Raw genomic sequence first — 13,251 nt, 5'->3', positions numbered from 1 at the left:
GCATTTAAGAAATGCTCCAGAATGAGCCTAAATTCAACTTGTAACCATGGAAACAGAAAAAAAAATGACAGAAGTTCTTAAATAACAAAATTATGTTACTGTTGCGTGCAGAAAATTCTGTGTACAATATGAAAGAAATTAAAATATATACTCTTTTACTATTCCATGTTAGGTGTGAAACCAGCAAAACCAACTTTGTTCCACACAGGCTTCTTGGAGCATGTTGACTTTTCTCTCCAAGTCTCTCGGGTTTCCATCTAGAGCTGATTTCATTTCTCCTTACTTAACCCTGTGAAGATGAAGAAACAATGACCCAGACAGAGCCGGGATGAAACAGGCAGATAGAGGAGGGTCTGCCTTGTCGAGCGGGAACCTGCTGCAGACTGGGTCAGGTAATGGAGCCATAATGGGCTTTTAACAGCCGTACAGCTGATGGTGGTGTTTGCCCTTCAGTGGAAAAGCACTGCAAACAGGAACTGCTGCATGGAGACATCCCCAGACACTGGACAGGCTGGGATGAGTCATGACGCCTGCTGATGACAACTAAACCAAAACAGGTTCCAATAAAGCTGACCTGCTCATCATAAACCACTCTCAGCATAACAATTAAAAATAAATTCCTTTTATTCTCTGTTAGCAGCAAACTAATGGAGTTAAATTAGTTCAGTATGGAGGTTTGAAATGTATCCTCTGCCACTTTCCCTTGCTGAAGAAGAAAATGGGATTTTTACATGCATTACATCAGAAGGCAGCGTCGGTTAACCATTGATTAGTGGAATCTATATTTCGCTGTGCCAAAACAGCATTTGCTAATACCTATATACATTAACTTTCACTTACCCCTTCGACACACGTTAATGAGACCAAACACTCTTCATGGTTCAAATTTTAGTAACCTTCTGACACATGGTCATAATTTACCAGACTAATCAACCTAAAATCAAGGGAATTTTTTCTTGATATAATCGAGGTTCAGTTTGATATTCAATTTGAAAAGCAGCACGAAGAAATCCTGAATGACTATGAGAGACCCAGAGCACTATACAACACCTTGTAATCTGCAACCTGGTCCGTTCATCATCATGTGCAGACATTACAAAATTTCAGCATGAGTGATTCGAAGAATCAACCCTTTGACCAATCCTGGCTTCAATCAAAATGTCATAGATTTCACTGATTAACGTCACATATCTATTGTCACTGATGATGACACACGGCCAAGGGCTGTCAAACTGATTTTCACTGAGGGCCACATGGGCAGAATGTCTGTCCTCAAGGGCCAGATGTAACTACATGTAACTCAATGTAATGTAAAATAAATGTAACTATACCTTAATGTTAAATAACTCTGAATTTATTACTCATTCAAGTTACAAACATTACAGTTGCAGAGAAAAAATGTTTGTTTCTGTGTTTTAAAATAAATCCTTTTAATTTGTCAAGTTCTGAAATCCATATAAGTCCATCAACCAACGATCAACCTATCCAAGTGAATAAAGAAAAAGAACATCAAACACAAGTTTGGACATTAACCTTTTTTTTTTAAACGTTTTTGTCAATGTTAAAATGGTCTTAATGACTGCATTGTGGGAAATATAGTTTTGGTCAAAGCACACCAATTTATTTTTAGACACTCTGACCTTTTATGTTCTCGCGGGCCACATAAAATGACCTGGTGGGCCACATTTGGTCCCCGGGCCTTGCATTTGACATATGTGGTTTAGACCTGTGCTGAGTTTTCCAACAAGACTGTTTTAAGAGCTGGATGTCATTAAGTTTCCTCCACCTTAACTCAAATGATTTGGCCCCAGCACATGATTACAAAAACAGTACCCTACCCTCCTGATTTCTGACCTTTCAATCACACATGACCTTTCACAGATCCCCATGCATTTATCTTGTCTGTTCCTGGAGGACAGGTTTTTTTCTGGGGTCTGAGCCATCAGAAAAAAACCTGTGTGAGGAAATCAAAACGTCTGACAGTGCCTTCTATTGAATGTCATCTTTAACATTTCATTAGAAAATATATTTTGATTTTGTCTGAAATTCCTCTTAACTCTACTTCTATGTTTTTGTAAATTTACACTTTTTTAAATAATTATTCTTTATTAAGTATTGCATAAATCAAATTTTGTTATTAAAATTAAAATTTACAACAGACGGCATGATTAAATTACATTAGTGAAGAGCAGGCTTGTACAGTATAAGGATCATTAGGAAATGAGAGAGTAGCACGTCACTTTACTGACAGTCACGCAACAACGAGAACAGCAGCAGTAACTGTTTCGGCTTAGACAGAGATTCCCTCTGCACGAGGAGGAATGATCGCACTTTTAAACAAGCTGCCAGGACATGACATCAATATGGATAATCTAATCACACAAGCACAAACACACACAGAAACACACACTAGCCGTAACTAAGATGGGAAATTGGTTTTGCATAATATTAGGTCAATATTGACCTTTCCATGAAAAGCAGTTGTTCGTACATCACTTTATTGTGGGCCCTGTTTTCCAGTCACTCAATAATACAGTCAGTAATGTTGCTCATAAACACAGAACAGAAATAGAAGTATGCTAAGCCCAGTGTTATGGTACACACTATGATACGATTCCCGTTTCATACGCCCAAATCCTGAGTCTACCAAAAGGTGAATGTTTAGCAGTAGATCAAAAATAAGGATTTACAGCTCACGCAGGTAAAGCTGCAACACAAACTTAAATTAAAAAGGATACAACACTAACATCCTCAAATCGTTTCTGCTTTACTTCAGTTAACTCAAAATATCAAACCTGACACAGAGGGATGAAAACAGGCTGCTGTATTCCAATCCATCATGGACTTTATTCACAACCTCTAAGGATTTTAATGTCTTGCAGTATGAACAAGCAAAACTTCAAAACTCACATCTCTCTTCATTTCGGTAACATCCAATGAATTCAACATGGTTTGTCTGATCACATACTGTACACAAGGAGTAAAATGAGTTCATCACAGCTTGCAACTCCTGAAGTAGTGTCATCACTATTATCCAATCATTAAAGTTGAGATAAAAAATCTCAATAAAGCCTCAGAGACATTATCATCTAAATTTTAGTTTAGCTCCTACTTTAAGCCAAGCCTTGATTGAGCTGTTCTATTTAACACTTGATCTATTATGTATGCAGTGTGCTTGAGTTACAATATATATATATATATATATATATATATCAGCAGAAATTCTGATTTGCATGTGTTGATTAATTCAAATGTGCTGGTTCAGTTAAAAAGAACAATTCTGTATATTTAAACCAGCAATTATGAATTTGGCCTCTGGATGCGTACTGAGCATTTAAATCAATTAAGTTCCTGCTAAACATCACGCGGTCTATTTGTTTTGCACCAAACGCTTCCTTCATCTGCTGAGCTATAGAATTATCAAGGTTGTATTAAACTCTCATCTGTTGGATAAATATGCTGAGTTCCGATTAGGAAAACCTCTTAAACACAAAGATGATTGGACGCTCATAATTTTTGTCCCAACATAGATTTCTGAGGTTCTCTTATTCTGAGAAAGATTGCAGGTTTTTCCATCATTGCCTGCTAACCTCATCAGCTAAAAGAATCACCCCCGCCCAAATAATGTCACAAAGCAGGATCAGTTGGTTCTGGCCAAAAATATATTTTTGAGTCAACCTGGATTTAAAGATGGCAGGTTCTAATTATTTCTAGGAAGCAGACTTCAGGGCTTTATGAGCAGCTCAGCAAGAAACTTCCCCCAAATATTTTATTCATTGAAACTCATTTAAATGCTCAAATTGTGCACGGCTGAATATTTATCATGTTTCCAGTTGAAAAAGTACCATCTTAAACACTGAATAATCATAAATGTACAGTTAATTTCATACATTACTAACTTTTTTCTGAGTATCTATATACACTTTTCACAATGGACTCGTAGCGCTGTCGCAGCACAGCATGGCATGTTCTCCCTGCGTCTGCGTGGGTTCTCTGGCTTTTTCCGTGTCGGCTTAGTCTCCCCATTACTGAGAGCTTAGACTAACATGAATGCACATTTCATTTAAATTTCTGAGGCAGTTTGACCCCTTACCAAAGACTTCATCTTGTGATTCCGGTTCTGTTGCTGCTCCAACCGTCTGTACTGCTTTGAGTTCAGGTGACGAAGCCTTTAGTAGGAACACAAAAACAGACTGAGGTGAGATGCTGAGGCGCCATGGCAACAGAGGAAAGAAAGAAAGAACAGACAGCAGAAAAAGAGAGGACTACAGAGAGACACACTTATACTGACATTAGTGCTCTATGTTAATTTTAATAATCGTAGCAGAATTAAACTCAGATAAATTTAAGGTTCACAGAAGGTGTGGAGTCGTTTTAATTATGAACTCACACTGAGATTTACACATTTTGATGCCAATTATCAGTCACACTTAGCTGAGAATAAAGCATGTGAATAAAAAGGGTTTGATAAGAACATAACAAATCTGACTTGATGTAAATCCATCAGCAATCAACACTTGTCGATAATTTCATTATAATCATTACTTTTTAAGTTTAAAATGTATTTTCTCTTTCACTTATAGAAAGCTTTCTATAAGTGAAAGGGGAGCCTATAAAAACACTCTATAAATAACAGTTTGTTAAGGTTACTTAACTGTGAGCAAAAACAAAGCCTCTGAAGTTCACATTGCAGAAAGGGTGACTACAAGTCACAAAAACAAAGCAATATATCCGGCAGCGCTGTAAACACTGTGGGTGAACGTTTACCTGCTGAAATCTCTGTATCAGGCGGTCAAGTCAGAGTGTGTTATTATGAACGTATCAATACTTTGATAATAGAAACTTTATCATTTATTTTGTCTTAAAGGACAGCACTGTAAGTGATCAGAAGACACATCAACTGAATCACTCCTTCAGGGACTGTTATCATCCAATTTTTTGGGGTTTAATCAAAAAGGTTCTACATCATGATCACATCGGCTTGAAATCCCATTACCTGCTGGAAAATAAGAATTTGTGAACATGCAGAATAATTTCCATCAGACTGTCTATTAAAATGACCCACTTCACTTTACAAATCGATGTCGACTCTGCGGGCTGAGGCTGAAGAATAATAATCCGTTTTGGGGGGTGGGGAGGAGGGATGGGGATGCAGAGATAAATAACACAACTTATTATAATGGATGTACTCATCAGGCTTTTCACATATGTTGAAATATTGACTCAGCAACAGATGCCAGTTCAGTTCGATATATGAAGTCACGACTGAAACATTATGCAAGCTGAACTGTTGAAGCCACCTGGTCTGCATTATTGACTCTAACAAATCCCCATCACCTTCATCTCATTTGTCGACACTGTTTCTTGTTTCTCTTTACGAGCTCTAAGTGAACTAAATAAGAGCATGTAAATCCCCAACTTTTAAAAATCCTCTAACTGATTCCCTCCTTTCTGATGGAGGTGTTTTCACCTTAGATTACAGTATGTTGTTAGCCGTCGTGTGGAATAAGCACAATAGAAATCACAGAAAGGCTTTGCGCCAGGCTTTTCAAATCTCCTTTGTTCATCATGCATGCAAATTCAGCAAATATGAAATGACTCAGATTGTATAAAAATGAATCTCAATTCAGTGTAGAACATAAAGAAAGAACAATAAAATGCAGTGACGTGCGGTCAGGGGAGGCAGGTGAGGCACGGCCTCACTTGCCATCATAAAAGAAAAAAATGGAAAATGGATTAATAAATTAAATGCTAATATTTATCCATCGATATGTATCATTAACTTATTTTCCATTTAACGTCACCAATTTTAGGTTATTTTTACTCAAAATCGCTGAATTTTCACATTTACCGCTGAAATACAGAGCAGAGACTTGCGGTGAGGCACCGGCCATCAGTGCCTCACCATAGATTCGCAATATCTCAGATAGCTGTGCTGGTATGCTATACAGTAGGACCGTAATGCTATCTCTCTATATGTCGCTATTAAAATGTTCAAACACGTTTGCTCTATGAACTAAATTCCCGTAATTTAGCTAATGTATATAATGTACAGTGTTTTTTTGTAAACAGCTGCATGTGTGTAACGACTTTCTTGAGTTGAGCGGCACAAAAATACCCAGCCTCATGGATGGGGGGTGCTGGTGATCCCAGGGATCCGTCTTGGGACTCCACAGCTGAAGAATAAGTGAATGCAGGCTAAGATCTAAATTAAGTCAAGTGCAGCAATTTTTTTTTCTGCTCGCCTATTCAAATGGAGGATTAAATATTACAAACTGAAGGAAGATACGGACAATTTCTACAAACAAGTTATTGATGCGGTTGTTCAGAGGGAGCGGCGCATGGACTTCATTTACAAGTAAACCTGACATATTAACAGGTAGGTAACAACATTACGTTTTTTTAATCAAATATGCTTATTTGTGTGTTAAATATGAAATCATGAAAACAAAAGAAGAATTTATGCTATGGCTGTCAAATTTCTAAAATTTGCTACACAGCCCAAACTTTGTGCCACAAAAGGAACCATTGAATTTAAGAGGAGATATGAAATAAAAGAGTACTGTAGATCCATGATTTGTTTTTTTTCCTCTCACTTTCTTTCTGCCTTCCCACATCCTTAAAGAGATCCATTTTAACGGGCCCAGTAAATGTATTTACGGAAATTAGACTGGGATTTAATACAAGATACCTTCTAGGTAGCACTGGAACTAACCAGACCCTCTGGCAAGTTTTATTATTAGCTTAAAAATAAAACTACATTGAACAATAATCGTAACCCTAACCAGAACAATCTATAATGAAACTGAAACATATTTCAGAAGGTGATTTTAAAGCCACAAGAGATAGAGATAGAAGATAATCCAACAAGGACGTCTATACAATTTCCTCCGGGATTAATAATGTATCTATCTATCTATGCATTGACTAAACTCCAACCATCAATGCATTCTGACAGATAGGCACAGAAAGATTTTTTCTGTCACCACACACACACACACACACACACACACACACACACACACACACACACACACACACACACACACACACACACACACACACACACACACACACACCCCTAGGCACAGCTGTGGTTTCTCATCCTTCAGCCTCACACCTCCTCTAAAAAAAAATTAGCAATTCAAACAGCAAATCTATATTCCTACGGATAAACTGATGGTGATTGGATGTTTGCCGAGTCTTTGAATGCAAATGTTTCTCATTAGACTGAAGTTGATCAGCCCTTTGGGCGATGCGAAATCCAAACATACAATCACAGTTTGACATAAGTAAAGCTGTTTAGTGGAAGCTGCATTTTATTCCTTTTTTTTAAAACTTCAAATTTACTCTTAGCATTTAAAAGGCAGTAATTAACCCTCAACCCTGACAAAGGACACAAGCAGCATATTTTGTTATGTTGTGCTTCATTTAATTTTAATTCTAATGACATTGAAATTTAATTCACTCACTTGTCACATTGTTTTTAAAATGCCAAACTACTTTCTGAAGATCCAGGGCTGACACGCTGTATATGTGAAACATTTCCACAGCCCAGAACAGCAGCTAATTCATCCTTACAGACAGCTGATCCCCGCTGGATGCTTGTTACTTAAAGCCCTGAACAAACAGAGCTTGGAGAAGCTGGTGCTGGAGACGGGGAAGCTTCACCTGACCATAAGGCACGTTAAAGAGATCAGGACAGAGGCTCAATCAGATCACACACCAGGAAGTGATTCATCTTTTCCTGAGAGATTCATCCTTCTCATCTCTGGGCTCACCCATTGACCTTTTAGTTTGTGAAGAGTGCTAGGTTTTTGCTTCACTTTCTATTCAACCATATCCTCCCACTTTCCCGTCACTGCTCCGGGCAGACAGAAGCCCATATGTAACAGGATTTTTATGCCTTATTACTGCGATCCACGTTTTTCTTTTTTATTTGCTGAAACAATTGTCATTTAAACTTTGATGGATTTTATCCTATAACAAACCCTCAGGCAAAGAAACAGCTGTCTTTTCTCTCCCTTCAGCTTTGGGCATTTTAAGTGTGTAGCAAATTAGCAATGCAAACAACAAACGCATATTCCTGAAGCTGAATTGTTGGAAATCAGCAGAACTGTCATTTTGGTTACGTAGGCAAAAAATGGGTGCAGGGAAAGCATTCACATCCTCCCTTATCATTATAACCTCCCTGAGACAGCATTATTTATTTATTCCACCGACATGACAATACATGACAGACAGTGCCCTGCCTCCCATCATTCAAGATATGTGTGATAAAATACAAATTATGTTTGGAATTCAATAAGATAGTTGTGAAGAATCGGTCTTGAGTTACGTCTGTTGCTGAAGCTTTATTGTCTCTTCCACTGCTCGTACTTGTACTGCTACTTAGGTCTGAGGCTAATAACTGTGAGCTGGTCACGTTGATTGCTACGTGTCTCATTTCAAGTACACCGAGCCTTGGTAGTTGCTGCTACAGAACCACATAGCTTCTGATCTCTAGTCAGCACTAGGCTACTGGATGGTGTTCAATTGGTCTAAGTGCTCCTTGCCTTTGAGCCGAGATTGGGGGAGAGGAATTCCGCCATTTGAGCAGCTCTCAAGGTTTTGCTGATTTGAGACCATCAAAGGAATCCAAGCTCCTGTTGTTCGTGCCCTTCAGTGTCTTCAAAGACAGAAGACAAATGGAAAGAATTCCACCGTTACCTTTCACCAAGATATAAAATGTACTAGACAGGCTTGAGTCCCTTTAGCTTGACCTTCAAATTCAGACGGTAAAAATATTTCTTAAATGAAAGAACAATTTCATATCAGCTGTATGTCTGTTAGTCTTATTGAAAAATGACTCAGTTTACATAAAGATGTTTTCTATTAAACAGTTTTCAATATACACTTTCATTAGAAATAAAACAAAGGCAATTTTTATACTATCAGGCAATCAAAAGCACCACATCCATTTATTCACCCACTTATCCTTCGCAGGGCTGTGGGGGCTGGGTCTTATTCTCACTCTTTTGTAGCTGACACTGGGTGAGAGGCGGGGTTCACCCTGGATGGGTTGCAGCTTCGTCCCAAGAGGAACACAGTTGGCACTCATCATCACATTTAAAACATGGGTAATTCAAAGTCAGCCTGTCTATAAGAACCAAAGCAGAAACGGAGGAATCATGCCAACTTCACATGGAATGACCAAAGATATAGATTCAAAGTCAGAAGTTTGCTGCTGTGAGGGACCAGTGCTAAAGAAATCATAACTGTTCACCGAGTCCAGCAATGCCGAGAAATCACAGCACAGTGTGATTCAGATCAGACAGCAGAAGAGAAAAGTGATATAATGGTTCAGACATGGACGGAAGAGATAAACAAGCCTGCCGCTCTGGACAATGCATAAAGGTCTCTTGTTCTACCAGCTGTGCCTCAAGCTCCCTCATCTGGAGACTTTATTTAGACTTGCATTCCATAGTGATAGCACTGCAGTGTTCATCGCAACCAGTAACAAGTGAAAGACGGACTGACGACCCAAAATCTGAGATTACTGGGCAAAATGATCGCTTCAATGTTTATATGAAGTGCCGGAAAATCCTCTTTGCAATATGAACGATCTGGTCTTCCTGCCACAGCTCCACATCCTCATTGACAGCCAATACGTCCAAACCACTGACGGATCATTCTGTTACTCTGAATGTTATCTGCTGCAACCATGCATGTCTTTTTTTTTTGGTGCAGCCACATGTACTCATTGCACCTTATCTAATCCTTCCTCCATCCTAATCTGACATTTCACAAAAATGATTTTTACCAATATCTAGAAATGAAAATGGTTGTCTACAACTCCAGCAGAAGACAGCATCATTCATTCAGTAGCAACAGAAATCATACACCAAGAGCCACAGAGTGTGTTTTCCTGTTAAGCTGCAGTAACGGGTGTTCTTTACCATTTCTCTGATGATGATTGTTGAGCACTGACCCTGAGGCCTTTACACTTCAATCCAACGTTCAACAGCGAGGTCTGAGATTACTGAAAGATTCATTCAACTGGCTTTAGTTGAGAAATTTAAAAAAATATGTCAACTCAACGTGTCGTATCAGTTGCTTACTCGAAACACAGATAATCTGTGTTTCATTCAGTGTACTGTTTTTTCCCCCCTATAGCATCCTGTTAAAGTATGAGACAAATTAGATTATGCAAAGCATGAAATTTAGTTGAAACAAACCAGATGACGGCCACTTGATTCAGGTTAATTTGTTGAGGAATTTGTGTGATTAATTACGAAGAGAATAAAAGCAAAAGCTGATTATTTTGCATTCAGTGTCTCTGTGTATAATTTCATAATGATGACAAATCTAGAGAAAAACAAGATATAGTGGAAAAGATCAACTTTCCCGATTATCTGCTGTTACCACCCCCCCCCCCCCGAATCAATACCTTTGAATATCTGATTTAGAGTCTGTCAGCAGTTCCTCATTCCTTGAAAATTGTATAAGTATGTACTAACATAAATACTATAGTTTCACCTGAGCAAACAATTCAATAGTGTATACTGTCAAAAAGCATAGGCCAATGATTTTATCCCGTAAATCCAAGTGAACATTTCAGAGAGCTGGAGGGGAAACGTTTTCTAAAAGCTGCGGCTGCTGAGGTTTGTCACAGGAGGTACAGGAACATTTCACCCTTCAAGAAAATGACAAGATCTTGGGAGAGGGATCACGACTTCACTGTCATGACAACAGCACTGAAACAGAACCTTTCCTTTTGTCGTGCTCTGCTCCTGCCTGTCAGTATGACAGCTGTCTGTTAAATGGAAGACACTCAGCATGAAGTATTATAATAGTGATGATTAAAGCCATGATAATTAAGCCAACATGAAAAGAAAGCCAAATGGTAGACCTAAAGAGATATACAGTATGATGATGACGATAAAAAATATACAGCGTTAGGGCAACATGCTGTTTTGCCACCTCTCTTGGCAGCTTCACATTTGACAAATTAACCCAGTTCTCTTGCACCAGCTCTTCTCTCTCCGGTGTGTGCTTTGCAGGCAGATGAAACAAATCATCTGTGAGCTGAGCTCTCAGCCTTCCTGCTGATTTGGGCTCCCATCCTTCCCAGAAAGTTGACATGATCACCGCGTCCATTACAGGCGCAGGCCAGACCACACAGGCAGGACTCAGGTTTTTCACCACTGCCCATGGCCTCAAATGATGACAGTGAGCAGTGCTTTTATCTTCCAAATATTTTTCTTTCCTCCCCACCTGACTCGTGTCTGGAGTGGCAGCTGCTCAAAACACTCTCACAAATAGCTGGACAGACTTCATACAATTCATAATTTTAGTTTTTGAGTGAAACATCAGTAAAAAATGTAAATGATTACAAAGAACATTACTTACACATTTACATTTAAAAAAAAAAAAAGGTGAAACTCTCCTTGCTTGCAAATGACTGAGCTTCTAAAGATACCTCTGCCTTTCTCAATCATATACCTGTTGTCTTTGGAACAAACTCTGTTCAAAATGGTAGCATCAAACTCCAGTTGGTTGTCAAACAATAAATTACCGTTTTATGATGTCTCAACTGGATAGGAATCAGCACCAACGTCTCATTTTAATCCTTATCCTCTGCCACACTCAATTTGTGTTTGCATTTTTGTGCTCTCATAGAGCAAAAAGACAACTCAAAGGGTCGCTCAAATGCTTGTGGTGTTTTTAATTAGAGGTGGATATATTCTGTCAAACAGTAGCCCAAGGGCAGAGCAGTGAATCCTGCTTTTAAGACAGTAAAGGCTGTACTGAGGCAATAGTCACAACGACACAGGAAGTTTGATCAAAACTCAACATTTTAAGTTCATAGTCAAAAAAGTTTGGTGTCCAAACTTTTGACTGGTTATGTAGTTTGACATGCAGGGAGGAGATGGTGTCTGCCTCCTGGTCCAAGACTGGAAGATGGTTCGACACAAGAGCAGCTTGATGACAGGGGTGTCTGCCCCCACTCAGCTTCCCTACATAACCATTACAGAACCATGAGCTCTTTGAGACATGGTGGCAACTGGCAACTAACAGTTTGGAGTTTTTTATCAGGAAGGAGGAGATTCAACATTTTGTTCTGGATTTTAATAGGAGGTTGATAATGAATATTATCTCTCACATTGTCAGTGAAGCTTGAAAATAGTTCATTATAATAATCTGATCCTGGAATTGTAAAAAAAAAAAGTATTGATAATATTTCTGCATGGCTAAATGTTAGGCAGGTGAATAAAGGTTCAAGAGGAAAACTTGCACCTGCTTTCTTGTTTATTTCTGATCAATTCTCTTTGTTCATACTGGCTCCGATATAAAAGGGTTTTTTTTGTTTTGTTTTGTTTTTTCAGAGTAAACCCACCAACCTGTCCAAGGGCAATCATTGTTCCAACAGACCGGTTAGGAGAATAAAGTGGAAAAACAGCAGTCAGCACAATCCATTTCTCTATGTGGGACTTCAAACAGACCTTTTAACAGAGCAACAATAATACAAGATGCATGTGCACAGAAACATTTTACAAATCTCGCTTGACATTGAAAAAAATAAAACATCTTCCATATGAGATACAAATAATGATTTGGTTGAAAATGGACAGATAAGTGTGTGAACGTTGCAGAGTTCTGATAAATGTGCTAAAGCTAATGTTCAGATGACATAAGCACCTTTAGTCTGCGCATCGATGCACATAATGACCTATTAACCACATCCACTTCAGACAGGTTGTGTCCTGGAGCAATTATGTGTTGCTTTAAAATAAATCATCACACTTTGGGTTTGATGGGTTATTTCAGGGCAACACACAAGAACCCCAGCAACTTGTTGTACTTGGAATATCTCCATGGCAACACAACTGAATTAAAAGTGGAATGGGGCTGTTTCAGAAGAACTGTTTGAGTGTGGTGAGTAAAATATTCTCATTCTGTCTGCAGACATAATTTAAACTTCAAACTCCTAAACTTGGCAAACAATACAACAGAAAAAGTGTCTCTTTCATCATTTCAATAAATTATAATAATATAGAACCAATAAGTATTTGGACCCTATGCGGAAACTTTTAAGACAAAATAATGGATAAGTGTAAACATATAAAACACAGCCAAGTCAATATTTGCAAAGTTATTCCCTCATCATTCCTCACTCTATGCTTCAAAGCAAAACTCAATATCCACTATGGACCCCTACTTACTGCTCCACATCTCTACCTGTGGGAGATGAGTGTTGCCTACAGCAAA

General features: G+C 38.5%; 1 protein-coding gene across 2 annotated transcripts in view; it reads right to left on the bottom strand.

Annotated features, from left to right (window-relative positions):
• The window catches only part of mbpb (myelin basic protein b), a 37,081-nt gene that overhangs the window by 12,172 nt on the left and 11,658 nt on the right, over positions 1-13,251 (bottom strand). For both annotated transcript variants that reach the window (XM_068323768.1, XM_068323769.1), the window contains exon 3: positions 4,094-4,169. In XM_068323768.1, coding sequence (XP_068179869.1) covers positions 4,094-4,169 — 76 coding nt within the window. The remainder of the gene's footprint in view (positions 1-4,093; positions 4,170-13,251) is intronic.

Source organism: Antennarius striatus, chromosome 9 (assembly GCF_040054535.1).
Source record: "Antennarius striatus isolate MH-2024 chromosome 9, ASM4005453v1, whole genome shotgun sequence".
Taxonomy (NCBI): Eukaryota; Metazoa; Chordata; class Actinopteri; order Lophiiformes; family Antennariidae; genus Antennarius; species Antennarius striatus.
The sequence above is the reverse complement of the archived record's forward strand: the minus strand, read 5'-3'. Positions and strand labels throughout refer to the sequence as shown.